Below are 22,219 nucleotides of genomic sequence, written 5' to 3' on the forward strand. Positions count from 1 at the left end.
ATACCTCACTGTAGTTGACATTGATAGCATAAAAATGTGCTTGATACACAAGAGAAAAAATTTTCAGCTACAGGAGCTTCCGAAAAATGAAGCTGAGTTGACTGTTGTATCAGTGGGAAACCTGTTATGTATGTTTGCCTTTCTGTATTTCTGTGGTAAATAGCATAATAAAGGTACTTAATCCTGTACATGGTAGAACTTACCGTATTTGCACAAATCTAAGACGAGGTAGAGCAACGGTGAGAAGGCAACATGATTTGCCTCTGATTAGAGAGATCGATTCAGTTGTGATCCCATGCCTTTCAGAGTAATAATAATAATAATAATAATTTTATTTCTGTTTGGTTACAATGTAACATAGAAAACGTCATATAGTGGACAAACAACACACGAGATAAAAACATAAAAGACAGATGACAGTGGTACATATTTTAGCTTCCAGAATAAGAACATATTAGATATACGTGATAGATCGCAGTGATTTTGTATATATGTACATGTTATGGCTTGCAAGGTGTCGTGTTTTTTTTGTTAACATATTTTTTACACAAGTCGTAGTACTCATCTTGTGAATAAATTGAATTTTGATATATAAGCGTTTTTAATGTGTGCTTGAATGAGTTGCTATTTTGGATTGCTTTAATATCTGGTGGTAGTAAGTTAAAAAGTTTGGCCCCTTTATGATATGGTCCTTCACTAGCAAGTTTAGATGACCTTGGTTCAATATGTATATCATGTTTTTGTCGGGTGTTTATTTGGTGTATTTGACAGTTTAGATCAAATGAGTTCAGATTTTTTTTGACATACATTATTAAATTAAATACATGCAAGGCAGTAAGAGGCATAATTTGTAAGGATTGAAAATGTGCCCTACATGACTCCCTATAGGGTAGATTGAGATTGCCTGTTTTTGTATTTTAAAATTTTTATGAGATTGATGTGAGCCACCCCAGAAAATAATTCCATATGACAGATGTGACTGAAAATTTGCATAATAGAGGCATTTTCGAATATCGATACTGGTACTTGTTTTTAGATATCTTAATTGAAAAAGATCTATTTGAGATTATAAGATTAATCTATTATTAATATTAATTCCTCAATATTTTGGTGTGGAGATAAATGAAATAATAATATAGAAACTACTATAATTAATGGAGTTGCAACCTCAAAACTTCTGTAGAGAATGTTCCAAGCAAACAGCAATCACTAGGTAAGCAAAGGATAATGAACGTAAAAAACAAAAACAACAATAAACATAAATATAAAAATGCATGTAGAATAAATGTATTGGCACTAGTATTTGTCCAACAAATTATTTTTCAAAATAATTTTTTTCTCCAGTGGAGTTCCAAAAAAGGGGGGTAGTCTTAGAATGGTGTTCAACTTAGATTCGTGTAAATATGGCATGTCAAAAACTGTGGAGGAAAATTAGGGACATGGAAATAATTCTTGAGTATACCACTGCTGGCTTGATAATTGTCCGTGATTTTAATATTATAGTAGTTGCTTTTCTCTCTCAATTATTTCTTGTGAAGTACAAGTCATAGCAATAAGTAAAAGCTTAGCTGTTTTTTATGTATCAATCAACTTTATATCTAGTGGAAATTTCGTATTTTCCTGCTTTGTGAAATCGCTGGTTGAATTGAGAGTTCAAGTGAATATAAAGTGAAAGTATTATTGGCTGTGATGAAATATGTAGTAATGATTTCCTTATTATCGGTGCAGGCCATCAATGAAGAAGAGCAACTGCTTGAGTGGCAGGCCTCTCCATTTTCAACTCTCCAGAAAATGATGGCTTTGATAGATCCTGTAGAAAAGTTATGGACAACAGTTCTAAAGTTTCACCAAGATTATGATGTTTGGTATTATGGTAAGTTATCAACTTTTGATTATACATTAGAACCTCACTTATGAAACTTTCAGCGGAGACCAAAAACGGTTTCATTAGTGAGGAAGTTTCATACGTGAGATTTTACTGTAAAGGAGTGTGACCTCTGTTCAAAAACCATACCATAGATAATACAGAGCACACAGGACCCGGGATATTCTGCACTTAAGATTTTTCTGGTGTTTAAATCACTTTTTTAAGTTACCAATTTAAATAACCGTGCAACTGCAGTCATGACTGCCATGATGAATTAACAAAAATAGAGTCCGAAAAAATCTCACCTCTTTGTAATGTTTACGAATTAATAAAGAATTTTCCCAAGAAATGTTGCAATTATAGATTGAATCTACTGGGTGTATCTTCTCTGTCGGCATTCTTCTGCAAATTCAGCACCGGGACCTTCGACACTCAAGCCACGTGACTTGTCTTTACGGAATATTTTGCTTTTTCATTTCTGATACAACACTAGATACTTTTTGTATTTCAATCTAATGGTTCTAAGCAATCCTGAGTCAAAAGGCACTGTCTTATATTTCACGTTGTGAATTTGACTTCAAATATGTATTACGTGACGACTGACAATGCAGGTTATTTTCCAAGGGCATTCACTTCAACTCCCGTTCTGTTAAAAATAAAACCTTGCAGAGTTTAGCTAATAGCTACCCAAGGTCCACACTATGGCTGCTATTATGGATGGAATAGCATCATGCTATTCTTCATTATTGCAACCGATGTTGCTATAATATAGCGTATTGCAACGCCTATGCTATTTGGTATTACGAACGGTTGCAATTCGTGTTTTTACTACACCGGAAGACGTAATTCTCAGAATAGCATAGGCCCGTTGCTATTTACTATTATGAACGGCGAATTGCAACCGGTAGGCTTGCTATAATATTACGCGGTCTTCGATGCCGAGCAATTCGGTATTGCAACCAGAAAACGTGCGCATTGCGATGTCGAATTGTTTTTCTGAGGTTAAAGTAACCTAATCAAGCATTGAAAAATGGAATAATAGCCAAAAATAAAATGATATCAGCTTTATTTTAATTAAATAATAGTAGCATAAGTGATGAATATTTAACTAGTTAAGTGATTTGGTTAGGAATTAACATTCGAGCTTAATATATGAAGCACAAGCTTGCTTCATCGACAGTACGAAAGCAATAACAATTAATGCAAAGAATTACTACCATTAGCCCAAATTTTACGTGTTTTATTCATATTTACAATTCATAATTTTATTTCATCACTTGACTTGCTACTAAAAATATCCTCAATGTAGGCTATCAGGTCGATTCTTGAAAAATTTCAAGCTTGTGTTAACACACTAACTCGCCAAATATATTAATAGTTATAGCTTTCAATGAAAACCATATATTACCATAATAATACCATATACTTTGATCAGCCGTTCATTTCCTCAATTGGACAGTATATACAAATACATGCAACGAGTCGAAATTGTTTTCCCCACTATTCGCTGCCTTCTACAATTAAAACTAAAAATTTACTAAATTATAAACACGGGCAGTCGACTTGAATTACTTGCTTGAAAACAAAGGATTTCTCCGAACACCAATAAAGTTTCCGAACAAATATGATTCACCACAAACGTTTAATGGAATATCCATGCACTACATCATTAATGCAATATATATCATGTGGAATTGGATACAAATTGTTTCCTCTATAGACAAGTAAGTTATTCACACAATTAAGTTTCAGTTTATCGGCACAGTTCAGGGTCTATCAAAAATTTCAGTGAGCACATAATAAAATCAGCAGATACGAAAACAATGATAACTGACACAACAGCACTTTCCACACGATTCACTATTGCTAGATTCACTTTTTCACAGCTGTTCCATCCATCCTCAAATTCACCATCACCTCCCTCTGCTTTTTCCAAATATGCAGCTGAAATATCGATACTATTCCATCATAATACATGAAAGCACAGCTGTGACGTTGCCACCTACTTCATTTCCTAAACAGAGAATGAACACTGAAATTAGGGAGTCATATAATATATAGATAACATTAGAAACGAAAGCTTCTAGTTCATACAGTAAAACGATATCGTCACGAGCAATACAATAAAAGTTGATACATATTAATTCTGATATGCAACAAACAGACTTCGAAGCCTAACACATTTACGAAGAAAATCAAACATATTTAGCTTTCAATGATTATTTCGCATAGCATATATCTCACGGTAAAGGACCGATCGGATATAGGTAAATCATTGAATATTTATGTCCGATAAATCATCATTATAACAACGAAATTATGACCTAACCCACCTGTCTGAAGCCATTGGGAAATTATCACAAACACAACAAACAGCTGATTTCTTAAATGAGATTTTCAAAGCGTATTATATATTTCCAAGGTTTAATATAATTTTTAAATGTAAATAAAGCAATTATTTATAATTTCAAGTCAATATTCCGTAAAATACAGAAAAATATATAAAATATCTTCTCCCTGATTGGTTACGCAAACTGTTCAGAAAGTTTTTCATACGGGAAGAGGCGGAGCTTCCAAATAGCTCGCGCAAGAAATAGCATGCTGCTATTCCGAACAAAATTATTACTACGCTTCATTCATAATACGGGGTCGTTGCTATAATGACCCGCAGAATAGCGTATGCTATTTTTTGCAACGCTTATCCATAATAGCAGCCTATGTCCTTACTAGAAATATGAATATCTTTCATGGATGACCTTGGAAGCTGAAATTTTTTACGGTAGGATTTTTAAATGGCTCATTTTGCCGTTAGATATCGCAGGGGTAACGGAAAACATTATGTTGGCATAATTATTATCAATTAGAGATAGGTATTATGTAGTTCATAATTCCGAATTAATGATCATATACTATGATTACAATTAAAATTTAATAAAAAGCATCGATAATTATTAATGCTTGTTACTCTTTCTTGGCATCTTTGTGTGATGAGAACACAGTACGCCTGCTCGTGTGACTAAAATTGAGGAGCATACAGCAATCTTCTCGTAGAACAGTCTTCTGACAAGTTGTATGAGTGAGGTATTTTATGTCATGGTACTGGAAAAATACGTTTCCTAACCAAGGTCGTCATCTAAGTGAAAAGTTTCATAATAGAGGTTGGAAATACATGGGTTCATATGGGATTATTCATGGGACCAAAAAAAATCTGTGTAAAAGTGAGGTCATTTTGTAACTTAGGGTCGTATAACCGAGGTTCTACTGTATTATATTAAGTGCTTCATAAATGATTAACCCATACCTTGTTTTCCTTAATGGATGTTTTTATATTTAGGTCCATTCTTGAAATTGGATGCTCAGAAGATAGAAGAGGATGTGGATGCAATTTGGAAAACTTTGTATAAGCTTACAAAAATATTTCATGACTTGCCAGGTTCGAAGCGTGTTGCAGAAATGGTGAAGGCCAAAGTTGAGAAATTTAAGCTACTATTACCTGTTCTTCACACCATTTGTAATAAAGGAATGAAGGAAAGGCATTGGCAACAGGTAATATATTTAATAGACCTGTAGTTGGTTGAAAACTGGAGTGCACCCTGCCCATCTCCTTTTATTACCCTTGGCTATATTCACACAAGTCAATGTGATAAAGATGCCATCGATTAACCACTTATTAGGGTGCAGAGCAGAGAGTAATACATATGCTAAGTGAATGCACATTGGAAGGTGATATATAATAAGAACTCTGGTTGAATTAACAAACCGCTTTTATGTAGCAAGTGAGTGATACACCAGTACACAAACACGTCCATACTCGTCCATGGCTACAATCCGAGAGACCATTCAATTCCCCCAGTTCCTATCATACCACCCAAGTGGCACCACAGTCGCAAACAACTGACACACAATAATAGCACACAGCAGAACATACATAATAGAAGGTAGTGAATGGAGTTAATCTTATCTGAAAGGTGGATTAGAAACTTGTCAATGCTTCCACAAGTATTGGCCCGTGTTGATGCAGGCATACTGTGGATGAGGGGCAGTTTTTAAACCACTCATGCATACCTAAAAAGGAATCTAATGGAACCAACAATTTTGTAAGGGTAATGCCTGTGATCCAGCTGGGTGATAACCTTGCATGCTGGCATTGTTATGGTAGGGAAGGGGATTCTCTTAAAATAGGCAGGCAAGTTTAGGGAAAAAGTAGCTAGCTTCTGCTTCCAAAGCAGTTGTATCCCTAAACCCTTATGGCATTACATCCAGCGATATATGGTAGAAGAATGATAATCGGCAATGCTAGGGACCAGACACACTCTGGATTTATGATATTTTCCGGTGAATAGGTCAGTTACCTGTGTATAGGTAACACTGCAACACAGAAAATATTTTTTTGGAACGTAAGTTGGGAACAGGGGAAATAACACTATGTAGAGTAAAGGGTCAAGTAATTAGAAAAAAAACTAATCAAATTCATAAAATTTATGATTAAACGTGGTTTAAAATGGCTCAAATTATTTGAAAAAGATCTTCGTCTGCAAATTGCCAAGGTATATGAGTCGTGAAAGGAATCTTGATGAGACCATCTGTAAATGTAAGGATAATGGCACAATATTTTAACAATCTGATTAGAACATCAATATTTTGCCCCTTCATATTTTTTAACTTGCACCTATTGCAAATTCCTTGTCATTTTCATCAAGGGCATACCCAGGATCAAAACTAGGGAGGGTGGGTGGAGGCAAGTCATGGTTGTTCAAGTTGTAGGTAAGATTTAAGCATGGAAAAGGTGAATGAAATCAACATTTTAAGGAACTAACAGCTTTTTATTAGTTTTTCAAATTATTCGTTTGAAAAAGTATTATTTTCCTTAAAGACATTTGTGATTTTTGCTTCTAGGGAGGGGGGGGGCAGTTGCCCCCCCCCTGCCCCTTGCTGGTTACGCCCATGATTTTCATGACTAATAACATAAATTTATTGGTAATTATTAGGGCTCCTAGATTGAGGTAAATAAAATCAATGTTTGTTCAATAGCTATCTGGTCTTCTTGTATGGCAAGTGCTGTCATTTAGTGGCTTCTAAATGTGATTTTTCAGATTAGGAAATCATTTTACATATAAAGAAACAATAAAAGCCCTAGGTTTCTCACAACCTGCACATGAAAATACCATTAGATTCAAAGTATTTAAGGGGCCTATTACGAACGAGGGGGCGGTGCGCTACCGCCGGGCGGAGTTTTCGTTCGGTATACGGTATCATACCGTCCCTTGCGATTACGAATGGGACGGTCGGAAAGTCACCGCCGGGCGGAGAGTACGTGTCAGGGGGTCGGTAAGGAGCGATGCGGCGGAAGTGACGTTTGTATGAAAAATTCTGAACTCCTTCAGCCCGTAAATGGTGTAGCCAATGGCAAGGGCGTGCGGTGTTCCAATTCCGCGGCAACTGTTCCTAGCAGACGAATATTTCGGCAAGAGTTGTTGGCAGTCGATAAAGACAATTAGTGGTATTTATGGATTAACCCCTCAAGCGCGGCGGGCATTTAATTAAATCCCATCTCAGGGGCCGGATGAGATTTGAATGACTTCGCCTTTTTGGCATACTATCATTCAATAATTTATATCTTTCATAATATACGATCAGTATCCATGAAAATTTTTGTAAACTTGCGTAATATAATGCGCTACTATATAATAATAATAATAATAATAATAATAATAATAATAATTTTTAATAATAATAATAATAATAATAATAATAATAATAATAATAATAATTTTTTATTGTTCCTAGAGATCACATGTTCCGGTGACATTGGAAGTCGTCAAAATAAAGTAAATAATTAAAGTAATAGTTACAAATAAATGAAGTGATATAACATTTACAATTTTTACAGATAAAAGAAAAAAAGTTACAATTTTAGTGGTTGATGGGCAAAGATTACTCCGAGCCCAACATAAAATCCTTCAGGCTATAATAGTTATTTTCCATTAAATATTTCTTCAAAGCATTCTTGAATGGCGTAGGTGGGAGACATTTAATATCATACGGTAGCCTGTTGTATATTTTTGATAGGGAGAAAAGGGGTCCTTTTTGGCAGAAAGTGCTATGGTAGTCTTTGAGGTGAATGTCATTGGTGGTTCTGGTAGCGTGATTATGGAGAGAACTATTTTTTGGAAAGTATTCAGGGTTATTCTTAACGAAAGAGGCACAGTTGAGTATGTACAGTGATGGGAATGTTAGTATTTTCAGATCATTGTAAAGAGGTAAGCCAGGTGCTCGCATAGAAACTCTGGCCATGGCTTTCACTGCACGTTTCTGCATAGAGAAAACTTTGTTAATAATTTTTCGAGCGATTTGAAAAAATATTTATTGTTTTATGTATATCCTTGTATGAACTAATGAATAAATTTTCAATTTTGAAAGATTTTTATTTGGTTTCGAATAAGCTACGAGATCTCTAACATTCTATGCATTAAAAAAATACAATTACATGATGTAATTTAGTTATTTGGGGTTGAAAATTTCATAACAGATAGGATACTTTCGATAGGATTACCCATTCCGCCTACTTGAAAATTTACTACTCCGCCCACTTTTCTGACTTTGTTCCATTGTTACCGTATCATTTCATATAGGTAATCACATGCTAATGTTTCAAACGTCAATATGCAAATATTCAAATGATTTACCTTAGAAAATCTGCTTAGTGTGACATGATTTGAAGCAATCCAAACATAATCCCGCTGCATATTTTTCACACCAGTACACGCAAACTCTTCATTTCCCATTTTACGCACCAACTGCACACCTCCTTTGAGACTTTGATTTCTTCCCAGCTGCAGGAATTGTCTTTAGGAAATGTATTTCTGTTAGTCTTGGTACTAAATTGTGTATTGAGTGACGGCCATGTCCAAACAGTTCGTATGACGTTGGATATTTCCAAAATATTACCTCGACCAATGGCACGCGAAATGATAAGTCAAATTTTTAGACGTGTTTTTCCTATAATCAACATATGAATTTAGGACTGCCGCATTCAATAGTCTCCTAAATAACTTCATACACCACTTGTTATGGCGTTTTCTTTCCATTAGGTACGAATGCAATAACAGGTCCTTGAAATTCACCCCACCAATGAATTTATTATAACCTAACACGCAAACAGACTTACAAGTCTCTTTTTTGCCTTTCAATACTATTTCCATTTCGTAGGATCCCCAATTATGAAAAAAAATAACCACACACAGGAAGTACACCCGATGAGAATTTCAACACACTGCCTGAAAGCACACCACGCAGCATGAATGACTCTAGTGGACTGATGCTCGTGGTTTAGAAGCTCCCTCAAGAGACGAGGAAATATCTCGAAGGGGCCCTGGTATACGCTGACTGTTTAGATGGAATCTTATCTTCGTTGATTACTGTCCAGATAAAAAAATAAAAAAAATAAATGCAGAGCGAAGCACATGGCCCCTTCGCTTAGGACGCTAAGGACTAACGAGGCGGACCAAACACACTTGGGGGCTTGGGGCTCGAGGTGACGACAAACAAGGAGGAGACGGAGAGAAGGCATTGAGCTTAGAAGATACCGTATCTCAAGCTAAAGTAGCTGACCCTTGTTGACGTCTCTCAAGCAGAATAGGTGGAAGTTTTCATGATAGAACAGTTGAAGGAAGGCGTTGAGTTTTTGGACCGACGTCGTCAACGCACTGGTTTAAAACGAAATTTTATCGAAGCATTTAAAAAAAATCTTGAAGGCATAAAGCCGCTATGAATATTTTATTGGAGAGGAAAAACATTTCTTCAAAATATAGAGTAATTAATTTTAATTCAACATACAATATCTGGCGGAGAAAAAATATTATATACAGTAGGTCAGGAAGCGTACTGGGTACGCATGACGGCGGCATACGAAATTTAAAGGGCGCGTACTGGGTACGCATGACGGCGTTGAGGGGTTAATAAGGATGTGTCCTTTGTTAATTCACCTTAAAAGTTGGACAAATGAATGAATTTTTCTCCTCAATTCTTACTTATAGGATAAAAATGTTGAATAAAACAATAATTAGCAGTGACTTGCGGAAGATATCATCAAAAAATCACGTATGAGCAGATGCAGGTAGTGACAAATTGCATGGCAGACCATCGAAAAATTACGATAGAAGTACTTTTAGGGCCAACGGGCAAGGTTAACCACCAATTCCAGAGCTTTGACTGAAATGCCCATTCTTAAAAAATATATGAAAATCCACCACGAATACTTAGCTGGAGAGCCTTAATCACAGACAATATGACACTCAACATCTGTGAAATGACAAAACATCTGTTGCTCTGCATTCCTTTCATGTCATTAACGGGGTTTGGAAACCTAATGCAAATTCAGAGAACAAGAAAGGCACTTTTAAAAATAATGAAAAATAACTTTTTGGCTGTTACCTATGAAAAGCAATGGAGAATTAAAAAACACAAGATATGCACTACTGGTTACAAGAAAATTTTATTTCAATATAACGTCACTGAGTTTCACCATTTCTTTGGTTTATTCACGGGCACACAACCACAGCAAAACAGTCTGCCCACAATAAACATGTGAAATCGCGAATCGGTTCCGCGGCAATCACACACACAGGCTACAACTTATTTCAATATTTCAGGTAAAATCCACAATCGATACAAGCTCACACCATTATAAATAATGGTAAATAGGCAAATACGATCATCAAAAACTGGAAGTCACTACCATTCTTATATTCATCACGTAAACCTTACAATCAAGAGCTCGCTATGATGAAAACAATTATTTAATCACTGATTTTAAGCCTCACATTATCCTATGCAAGTGGCACAGGTGACTTTTCTCACTACAACTCCCTGGTACTAGTATAAACAAATTTCACACATGGCTTTGAACTTGATAGCTTGGTCGTGAACTGTAATCTCTGCGGTGAATGACGAAGGTAAAAACGCCACTGACAATTTTTACATTACTATCAGACACTTCTCGATAGCGTAAACCACTGTTTACAAACCAACCACAATGGAACAGTGATAATTACAGCTCTTGGCAGATATTTGTCAACCTCGTCAAACTTTGTGCATTACAACCACTGGTACTGTGATTAACGGTAGTTGTCACATTGAAAATAACACTATTTTGAAACAAAAGATGTTCGTAGAAATCTCCAAGCAGCAAGTTACATTCATCTCACAATTCAAGCAGTTATAACGTTGAAAATAACACTACTTTGGCACAGAAGATGTTCGTAGAAATCTCCAAGCAGCGAGCAAAAGTAGAATTCACCTTGCAATACAATGAAGTTGTCACGTTGAAAAAATAATATTTTGCCACAAAAGATGTTCGTAGAAATCTCCAAGCGGCGAGCAACAGCTGTATTCACCATACAATACAAGCACAGGCAGTCCTTAACGACGAATTTTCCAGTACCTATGAAGAAATGGAAGAAGTTTTTGCATATAAAAACATAGTGGACATTAAAAAACATCCAAATTGTTCTAATTAAATAAATGAATGAGGGTCAACTTACAATCAACGAATCCATCTCCTACGGCCGTGGCTCAGACGGCTACAACATTGTTATATGGGTATTATAAATTTTTTGTTCAACTGCTCCAGTCGGCTCCAGTTTTATATTTTATACGCTTACTCAGACATTAATATTATAAATAATACAAAATATGATAGCTTCCGAGTTTCTATCGTCGGATATTTTGTTTTAAAAACGCCAGCTCGACCTGGAAAAGGTAAACAGACGTCCGCCATTAGGGGGTCGGTATCTCACCACCGGGGTAGCTGGCCGTGGTATCATACCAACCCCTAAGCCGTGGTATGATACCGACCGGTGGCCACTTGTAATCGCTCGGGGGCGTAAACGCGCTTCGGGGCGGTATGATACCGCAGGCGGAGTCTCACCGTATGCGGTGAGCCGTTCGTAATAGGCCTCTAAGAGTCAACACGTGTAAGTACCGTAAGTTGGGGCGAGTTCGGACATGCGGGGCGAGTTCGGACGATCGCGCCGGCGATCATACTTGCATTGTGTTTTCTTCCGAAAGTCACATTGTTATACAGTGAAATTATGTCTCCCGGACAGAAAATGATACAATGTAGCGTATTGCGTATAAATGCAGCGGATCTGATGCTCCTTGCCGTAGTCAAACCGATTAGTTTGCGGCGCAACAGTTTGGTGGAACTTCTTATCGCCGAAAAGAAACTACTTTGCTGTTTGGTAAGTGCTTTTGATTTTCATGAGATTAATTACCTTTTTAAGCTGCATAACTTCACATAACATACAACTAATTTCATTTAAATATCATGAATATTGTATTTACTATAACGCATTATTCGATTTCATGCAGCTAGCGGGCGAAATGGTGAGAAACTACGTAAGGGTGATTGGAGGCCGGCGCTTCCGCATGCATGATGAGCGGCAACTTGAAAAGGCAATTGAGGCTGTAAAATGTGGACGCATGACGCTACGCACTGCGTGCAAAGAATTTGGAGTCCCAAAGTCAACAGTCCACGATAGACTCAAAGGAAATCACCCGAAAAAGTATGGGGGACAAACGGTGATATCAACCAAAGAAGAGGACCAGCTAACCCAAGGGATTCTGAAATGCACAGAGTGGGGGATTCCTTTACGTACCATTGACCTCCAGTTAGTGGTAAAGGATTATTTACATAGGGTGGGACGGAATGAAAAAAAGTTTAATGATAACTGTCCGGGAATGGAATGGGTGCGCGGTTTCATGGCGAGACGGAGAGAACTTACAGTGCGACTCGGTGAAAACATAAAAAGGGTCCGTGCATCAGTGACTAGAGAAGTGCTTCTAAATGATTTTAAAAATTTGGAAGTGGTTTTGGATGGTGTTCCTCCAGAAAACATCGTTAATTACGATGAAACGAATTTTAGTGGCGATCCTGGAAAATCTCGTGTGATTGTTAGGAGTGGAGAGAAACACCCATCAGTCATCAAGGACACTAGCAAAACAAGTGTTTCTGTGATGATCGCAGCATCAGCAAGCGGAGAATTGCTTCCACCGTACACAGTGTACAAAGCTGTACACTTATATCCAACTTGGGTAGAAGGTGGAGTTGAAGGATCAAGGTTTAACCGAAATAGCAGCGGATGGTTTGACATTGCATCCTTCCAAGACTGGTTCACTACAACGTGCGTGCCATTTTTCAAAAATAGGCAGGGGCCAAAAGTTTTGATAGGAGACAATCTTTCCAGTCACCTCTCCTTAGAGGTAATTAGGCTGTGCAAAGTGATGGGAATAAATTTTGTAATGCTCCCTCCTAATGCGACACATTTATGCCAGCCTCTTGACCTTGCTTTTTTTAGGCCACTTAAAATCGCATGGCGCAAATGTCTTGATGGTTGGAAGCGTAAAAATCATGGAGTTCTTCCAAAAAGTGAGTTTCCAAGATTATTGAAATCTGCCTTCGACTCAATTGGACCTTCCCTGTCTGGCAATGTTCGTGCTGGATTTAGAGCTGCAGGAATTTTCCCATTCGACAAAAGTCGAGTAATAAACAAAGTTCCTTCTTTAAATCCGGAGGAAAATTCGGTCAATTCCGCCGGAGGCATCGCATGGTCAGATGCATTTTTGCAATGGCTTGCATCATCTCGTGTAGAATTAAATGTAGAAAAAAAATCAAGGGGGAAAAGGCTTCATGTTCAGCCGGGGAAAAGTGTTAGCGCTGAGTGCATGAAAGGTTCATTAGTTGAAGAAATGGAAGAAGTTTCATCGGGAGGGAATTCATCTGCAGGTGCTTCTTTTTCTTTGGCCTCGGAAAATAATAATATACCTATCTAAGGAAAGTCATTTTGAAATTCCCGGCTCTATTCCTAAAAATTCATTCCTCTTGATTAAGTTTGAGACGGATAAGCGTGACAGGTTTTTTGTGGGAAAAGTTGTAGGATTATGTTCCAATGAACGAATCAGAGTGCAGTTCCTTCGAAAAAAAAACACAGTGAAGGAGACATATTTCTGTTTCCCCGACGTTGAGGATGAGTCTATAAGGTCTATAATTTGCAGAGCGCAAATTGTTCGTCAGCTGGCTGCGCCCAGGGACTTGCGAAGGGGCCGTTTCGTTTTTAGTGGGTTAACCGATATTGATGCTGTTGAATAATTCTTGTACTCATAATTGGCATTATAAAGATGTTTTATGTTTTATTTTTAAATTTGAACGAGTGTCAAAGTTCCTAAAGTGTCCAATTCCAAAAGTGTCCAATTCCTAAAGTGTCAAAGTTGCGTCACTGATAATAAAGATCGAACTCTTTTGTTAGAATTGGGAAAATAAATGAAGAGATTATTTTATTCTTTGTTTTTAAAGTGCTCCAATAAAAATGTGACCTCAAGCTGATTTATTTTGTAATATATCATTTTTATGCCTTCCCGTTTTCATCAACATCTTTCCAAACCTGCGAAATCTTACGCCCCTGCCGGCCTAATTTAGACGTTAAATAAGTAAAAATTTTACCATTAAGCAAATGTTTTGGGTGCATTTATAAATAAAGCATTCCATTTTCCCACTTTATCACTAGAATTAAAATCTAAAAATAGGTATAACTAGGTCACAACCACCTATGCAGCGCTCGTAACATTTTTCGATCTCTATATTTTTCCGATGGAAACAAGAAACTAAAAGTATGTTTTAAGTCCTGTAACATGAGGAAAATATTTATTCATTGTTATTTTTATTGATATAAGAACACGTTTTAATGAATAAATGATCTGCTATTGTCACAAAAATGATTACTATGAACGAAAACGTCATTATCTTGCGGGTGTCCGAACTCGCCCCACTCCGTGAGGCGTGTTTGACTAAGGTTATTGAATATTTTTCGTAGGTAAAAATAAAGCTACATCAAATTATTTTTAGGATGAAGTTTTCAAAGGTTAGTATATTATTAATTTCGATTTTCACGACGATCAGCAAATATTTCGATGCAGGAATAATTATTATGCATAAAAAAGTGTCTGAACTCGCCCCAACTTACGGTATATACCTATTATAATAGGTGGCAATTGCTTCTATATTTTCAAACTTAATGCTTCAGTCTTAGTTACCTCAGTAGCCACTTTCAGTATTGCTTTGGAATATTCTGCTCCACTTGCGTTCTCCAAAACCTTAACTCCACCAACGTAAGTATATTGCTTACTTGAGGAATTATGTGGCCTTATAAGAACAATGAAGACGCATTTCCCAGTTTGGTTAGTAGTTCCGTCGCAAATTATTCTAACTGGCTTATCTTATACTGTTTCTTTAAACTCCTAAGAAAAACTAACCGGGGCAGTTTTTGCAGGGGAAACCTCTTAAAGTAAGATTTTCTATTTTTTAGTACTATAACAGCCTTTATAAATGCTTCTTTGAAATCATATTTAAACTGTTCTTTAATTAGCTTGGTTGTCTGTGATTTGATAAAAGAGTGTTTCAGTGAAACCTGTTGTGCCAATGGTCCAGCTTCATGAGACTCCTCCGTGCCTTTCTGAAGAACTGTGGCTCGGTGCTTCTGTCAGGAATCTTCATGATCCAATCAATTCTTGCATTGCAGAATTTGTTCATGATAATATGGTTTTTGTCTGTCAAAAAGCATAAAATCCATCACTAACATAATGGTAAACACGTCAATGAATTTCCACATCCTAAACAGCAAAAAATCACCCTTAGCGATATGAATTTCGCCTTTAACCTACATGTTAACCTCTATATCGTTAACAAAAATCAAGGCATATCCCGGAAACAAATTTTGGACATAAAGGAGGACTGCCGGAAAAAGAACTTCGGAAATTGTTGCACACGGTGGCCATCTTGAAAAAATCATGTTGATAACGAAATAAAATACTTAGTCATAGTTGTAATAAGTCGCAGCGCGTGTACATTTGATTCCTAATATGCCACCGTACCACCTTGTTCGGACTCAGTAGCCACAGCCCTGAACACGTTCGCTACGAGGACAGAGTTGTTTTTCCAAACATTCTTTGAGGCCGCTTCTTGCCCTAGCACTCTTTGCTGCTGAAGTAATCCGTTGTACTAGGGGCATGTTGCTATGAGGCCTAAAAGCTAAAACTTGGGTGCCCTACCTAATGGCTCACACAGTCAGGGAGGTTCATGCAGCGGCTGCTGCTCCAATGCGATTTGCCGCCTAGCACTCACTCTTCCTGAATGCACCCGTGTCTTCAATGAAATATCGGCAGCTTAGTGAGCTCTTCTTCACGACACTTGACGGGATAAGCAATGTTTAGTTGCTTGGGAAAAGAACTTATTGGCGGCGTAGAGGTAAAAAGAACTTATTAGCGAATGAGAGTTTTTGGGATGAGGTAAGGCAGCGATGTTGAGAGTCCGTAGTTTAAATGCGCAGCTGCAGCCTTATTTGCAGATTTGTTTAAAAAAACAAGTGCTTTTTGGCTCTTTGAAATTTAAAAAGTTGCGAAAGTATCAAAGATCGTGATTGAAACTGATCATAAATTGTGAAAAGAATTGCAAAAACAGTCAAAAATCATTAAAAATTGTGTAAAAACTGAAAATGTGCCAAAATTTGCGTTAATCTGCAAAATTTCGAATTCGCGAAAATCAAGGAGCCCTAGTAATAATCAAATCTTCTGATTGGAGGTAATCCCACTTCAAATGCATTACCTTCAATAATAAACAATTGCAAATTTTAACTCTTAAATTTACTATTAGTAGGTGCAACTTAAGTGTAGAGTGTTACAGATAAACAGAGAGTTACAGATAAACTACTTGGCATTAATTTCATAAACAATGGTTGATGAGTCCACATGACTCATATGGAGAGAGGCCCGTCAAGCTGCGAGCTTTGCAGCAGGGGTCGCCCGCCTAACGACCAACTCAAGAGCATAATACTGGGTGGCCTTTCACTCTTCTCATGGTACTGCTTATCTCAATCCCATGTTTCAAACACAGGCCATCAGAAAGGGTTAAAAATGTTTAAAGAACATCTATTTGTGAAAAGGTAGTGAGGTATCGATTATAAAAACTGCGGCAAGACTCCTTAGCTTGAAGCACTTGGCTACAGTGCAACCTCGAGATAACGACACTCCACGGTGCACTAATAAACACTCGCTATAGCGAATTGTCGCTTTACCGGAGGTGGAGCAAATAATAGCCAATATACCTGTTGCGAACAGATATACAGGAACAGGAGTGGTGCGGCGACAGATAAACATCTATCCGATAAACGTAAGCATAAATCCAGACGAAAGGCGATGTTTTTTTGCATCACTAAATTTCCTTACTCAAATAACGACTAACTATTCAAACAATTTATAAGCGCCGCACTGAATAAAAATCATGCAAAGCATTGTTTCGTCAATCATTATATTTATCGAACGACAGTTTACCACATAAATTTGAGACTGAGCACTCCATTAACTTCATTTCTAACAAATCGCTAGCAATTACAGAGGTTAAGGAGTCTTGATGAAAGTCTTCCGGCGGTGAAACCCTCGCTATGGCGAGAGCCAACACCGAAAGGGTCTCGTAAAAACGAATTTTTAACACGCTTATTATAGGGTCAATTGACGGTGCATCGGCTATCTCTCGTAATAGCGGGGGTGTCGCTATAGCCAGTACTCGCTTTAACGAGGTTCCACTGTATTTCATTTTGGGTTTACAGAAGAGGACTGACTTCTGATCAGAAAAGATTGCTTTCACTTGGGAACACGACAGCTAAAGAAACTTGCTTTAAACAGAATGTCGATTCTCTCTGTTGCAAAATGAGTGCATTTAGATGAAAGACGTCAGTAGAATTCCTCTGAATGACAGTTGGAGCTCAATGAATTACAAAGTAGGTGAATGTATTTCAATTAGGAAAATAAACAATTATCATTCATGTGCTACTATTCACCTCCTTTAAGAAATGAAAGGATTGAAAGAAGCAGTAAGTAGGAGACAAAGAAGAGAGGGTTACAATATGACTGTGATTACTGAGAAAACATAGAGTTGTTCAGTTATAAATATGTATGCACTGAATTTCTCACTCAGTGTACTATCATTTGCAAAAGTCTTGCAACAAATCGAGCGGCGCCACTTTCGCTCCATTGTCGATTTCTGGCCACCATTAAGATTGAATGATCACTATCTAGGTATGAATCTTCATGGTCGCTCGGGAACGACTCACGAACGGGTCATCGTGACACGGGAGTGAGACGTAGGAAATCATTACGATGTTCAGTTGAGTAAACGAGCGTAGATGTTGTTAAGTCGTCGCGGCGTTTGAGATTATTTTTGTACCCGTAGTTGACTGAAGTAGATAATTGAAAATATTTACCCGTTAAAAGAGTGGTGAGATGACGCCTGGCTTCCAATGGTAAACCCCAAAAGGCCGGCTGGGGGCACGATTTCGCCATTAGGAACACGGAAATCAACTCGCTCGTAACCCTTTTTTTAGGGATTCAACGTCGTTCAGGAGACTTTATATTAAGTTGTTGAAATATTTGTTCGATATAGAAGAATTAATAAATGAAAAAAAATTAACTGGCAATTTTCCGAAAAAAAACACGACTCTGTCGTCTCCACCATATTTAATTGATTGGCATTAAATAGTTCTTTACGTCAGCTAATAGGTCCTGCACCTCGTCTTGCCCTACATCTTTATCCCAACTTTACCAGCAAGGGATGAGGAAGTAGGTTACCTGGAGTAAAACTTGCAGGCCGTAAGTGATTCTCACGTACTTCCAAAATAGTGAAAATAGGGCCAATTTGTAGCCCTATCATATATACATGTTGATGCCACAATTTGCTTGAAGAAAATACGCACTAGAAAAATAGTTGATAAACACCTCAAGATAAGCCTTTCCTATATTTAAAAATAAGCGCCGTGGTGCGTGCACGATTAAGGATTACCATTGCATAGGTTATTCCTAGGATTGTACTTAGTAGATAAGCTAGTCTCACATTCTGTCTCTTTCCAACAAAATTACTGTATTAAAAAAACGCTGATTGTAGATTACTGAAGCCTAAGGTTTAAAAGTAAAATTCTTCACTTAATTTATATCTTTTTCTATCTCTAAGAAAAGTTTCCGTCACTGCTCATTTACGAAACGAAAAAGGGTAAAATTGCCCTGAAAAACTTTACTGGAGAAATTAACTTGGTAGGAAATGGCGACAAGTTGATGACAAATAGGCAGCATACAACATAGGCGGGCAGCATAATCGCTGCAAAATATCATTCATAATTTTCTTTTTAATCAGATAAAATTGATCTATTTAAGAAATTACGTATATGGAACCTTAGATTATTACGATAGTTCTCATTCCAAAGGTTAATAATGTTGAGCAGTTACGGACCTGTAAAGGAAACCATATAGCACTAGGAATTACATTCACCAGTGACTCCGATTGGAGTTCCTTCAAGAAAACGCAATTGATTCGTCCTACCGCGCTAACTACGCATGATTCCCGTCGCACGGTCATTTAAATTAGAATTTGTTGCAAAAAATGTTCAAATGCAACATCTGGTACCCTCGTTACATAAATTTCAAAAATAAAAAAAATTTAAAATACGGCTGTTCGGAGGATAAAAATTTTCGGCCATGGGAAGGACTTGAACGCGAGCCCCTCCTCTCACCAGCCCGATTGTTTATCCACTGAGCTATTTCTACCTCAAGCTCATCGCGTCGTAATTTTGATTATTTGTTGGTATTGTAACACTGAGCTCCTTTATGTGCTTCTGCTACGGCTTCTCACTTGAACGAATTTGATCAAAATAATCACTTTCTCGGTATATTAGTCTTTTATTCGTTGATATGTTTATAACTTGAGCACGGAGGCTTTCGCATACTCTATGTTTCGGCTGGTTAGTATATACAATAGGAATACAATGATGTTGTCGCCTGCGACTTCGGTATGGTGTCGTCTTTTTAAGTTATTATTATTTGTTATTATGTTTCAAACTCGGTACTTGTATTTCTAATGAAGCAAGCGTATACATTCATTACAAACAGAAATTCTGTTAGGATTTGCTTACGTCCTTCTTACTCGACTTGAAAGGTTTTATGAAATGAGCTGCAGTTCCACTGATGCCTTAAACATAAAACGTATGGCCAACAAACACATCTCCTAATACAATGTAACCTACTTAATGCAAGTAGATAATTCAATTAATAATGCTAAGTAAGTATCCTACATTATCCCGAATTCATCAGTGTATATGTAAATGATTGCATCTAAATAAGATAACTTAATCATCAACGACATATCAGCTTAGAGTTATTATTCGCATTCACACTAATTCAGCTGTAGAACATATTATCAAACAATACCTGTTGAAATCCGACAATCATTAAAAATGGGACTTTTAGCTGGAATTAAGTTTTCCTCGTCATACTTTGAATAAGTGGAAAGGAATACATCTTTACCGATTGACGGACGTCGGAGAACTCTGTTATTACTTACGCAACGATTAATGCCGATCAGCTTAACTAATTCATACTTTACGTGTTTGCTCAGATATTTATATGATGAAACACTGGGAATTTCAAAGCTGCCTCGTATCATATGCCGTATATATTGTATTAAAACATCAACCCGAGTCGATAGATGTAAACAAAAGTCTACCATGTTCACAGTGAACGACTCGTGATTTCCAGCTCTCTGAAAAGAGCTGAGATCACTCAAAAAGAGCCAAGCTACCAACTTTTTAAAATCTCTCCGAGGAATTACCTTCGATCTTTCCTACTGCATTAATTGCTACAATGTGTTTGGGGGAATATCATGAACATTAATTTCACATAAATGGAAGCGGTCAAATCCCGAGACTGAAAAGGATGACAAAATACCTCAACCACCCAATGACCCGTTCTCCATGCATTGAACCATGAAGACTAGTATTGGATTGTTGCATACACCGGATAACCATACAATTTCCGGGCACAATCTTTGTGGAGCGAAAGTGGCGCCGCTCGATTTGTTGCAAGACTTTTGCAAATGATAGTACATATGTACTGCTTTTCTCCCCTTAACTTCAAAACAAATCCTATCATGCAATTTGATCATAAAACTGCCCATACAGAACAGCTAATGACTATTAAATGATGCCACGTGACTCAAAGGTTTAATGATCTAATTTAAGAGCATTTATATTTTTCTCCAAGTGATATGTATAGTTGGTGACAAGAATAGCTGATATTCTACTGTATTCTTGTGTTCAATGAATCCTAAGAGAATTTGATTATCACTACAGCCTGGCATATCACAAGGCAAATTGCATAATTAATATTTACATCAATTTTTGGTTTTGTTAATGTTTATTTTATTCTAGTGAAAACACCTCATTAGGGGTACACTTTCACAAGTATTTCTTCTGCCATCAATGCATGAAATTTTTATTTTATTTTATTTCACCTGCTCATTTTATTCAACTATTATAGTGAATTATGAAAGATTTTGTTTAAAATCAAAGGCACCTGCTGGTATTTCTTATCATTTTTTTTAAATAAGTAGGGACTGTCAAGACCTTGTTCTGGTTAACATTAATAATCTGTACATGTTGGCTTTGCCCTTCAGTCTTACTTTAATTCTATTGTAGTCACCACATTTGTACTTGTAGTTTTTGTAAAGTTATTATACGTAATCAGTTACACTCATTTCAAAATTTTTACTTTTCAGATTTCTGAGATTGTTGGTGTTCAAATTGTGCCTACCGAGGAAAGTACATTGGCTGAAATGATTGAGTATGGTGTACCCAAACATATCACTGAGCTTCAAGACATAGGAACTAAAGCTACAAAAGAGTATGGTCTTGAACAATCTCTGGAAAAAATGAAGTCAGAATGGAAAGACGTTCGATTTGAATGCATTCCTTACAGGTGTTACTATATTTTACTTTTCTTCTCCAAAGTCACTATTTCTTGTTTCCTGTTCTTTAGTTATTCTATTCCTGTGAAACATTCTTTCAATTTCAAAAAAGGAGATTATCACAAGTTATACAATAGTTTTAAGAATATAGACTGGCAGATATTGGAGAGTACAAATGATGTTAATGAAGCAGTTGATATTTTTTACAATCATTTATACGATGCTACGAATGGGTGTATTCCTAAGTGTAAAAATAGATCTAATAATTATCCAGCATGGTACTCCACTAATTTAATAAAATTATTAAAAAAGAAACCAAGACACTTAAAGAATTATGTACAAAAAAGTGGTTCTCTGTATCACTTGTATCAATATCAGCTTGTACAAAGTTCTGTGAAGGAGAACTTAAAACTTTGCTATGAAAATTATGTTAAAAGTGTAGAATGAGACCTAGCTACTAAAAGAATTAATTTCTTTTGGGAATACATAAAAATAAAAAATCAGATCGACAAATT

At 36.8% G+C, this 22,219-nt stretch overlaps 1 protein-coding gene across 1 annotated transcript in view; it reads left to right on the forward strand.

Annotated features, from left to right (window-relative positions):
• Window positions 1-22,219, forward strand: part of LOC124169976 (dynein axonemal heavy chain 3) — a 227,678-nt gene that overhangs the window by 38,245 nt on the left and 167,214 nt on the right. The window contains exons 15-17 of the mRNA XM_046548676.1: window positions 1,729-1,873; window positions 5,202-5,413; window positions 21,516-21,715. Of these exons, the coding sequence (XP_046404632.1) occupies window positions 1,729-1,873; window positions 5,202-5,413; window positions 21,516-21,715 (557 nt within the window). The remainder of the gene's footprint in view (window positions 1-1,728; window positions 1,874-5,201; window positions 5,414-21,515; window positions 21,716-22,219) is intronic.

This window comes from Ischnura elegans, chromosome 1, assembly GCF_921293095.1.
Source record: "Ischnura elegans chromosome 1, ioIscEleg1.1, whole genome shotgun sequence".
NCBI classification, from domain to species: Eukaryota; Metazoa; Arthropoda; class Insecta; order Odonata; family Coenagrionidae; genus Ischnura; species Ischnura elegans.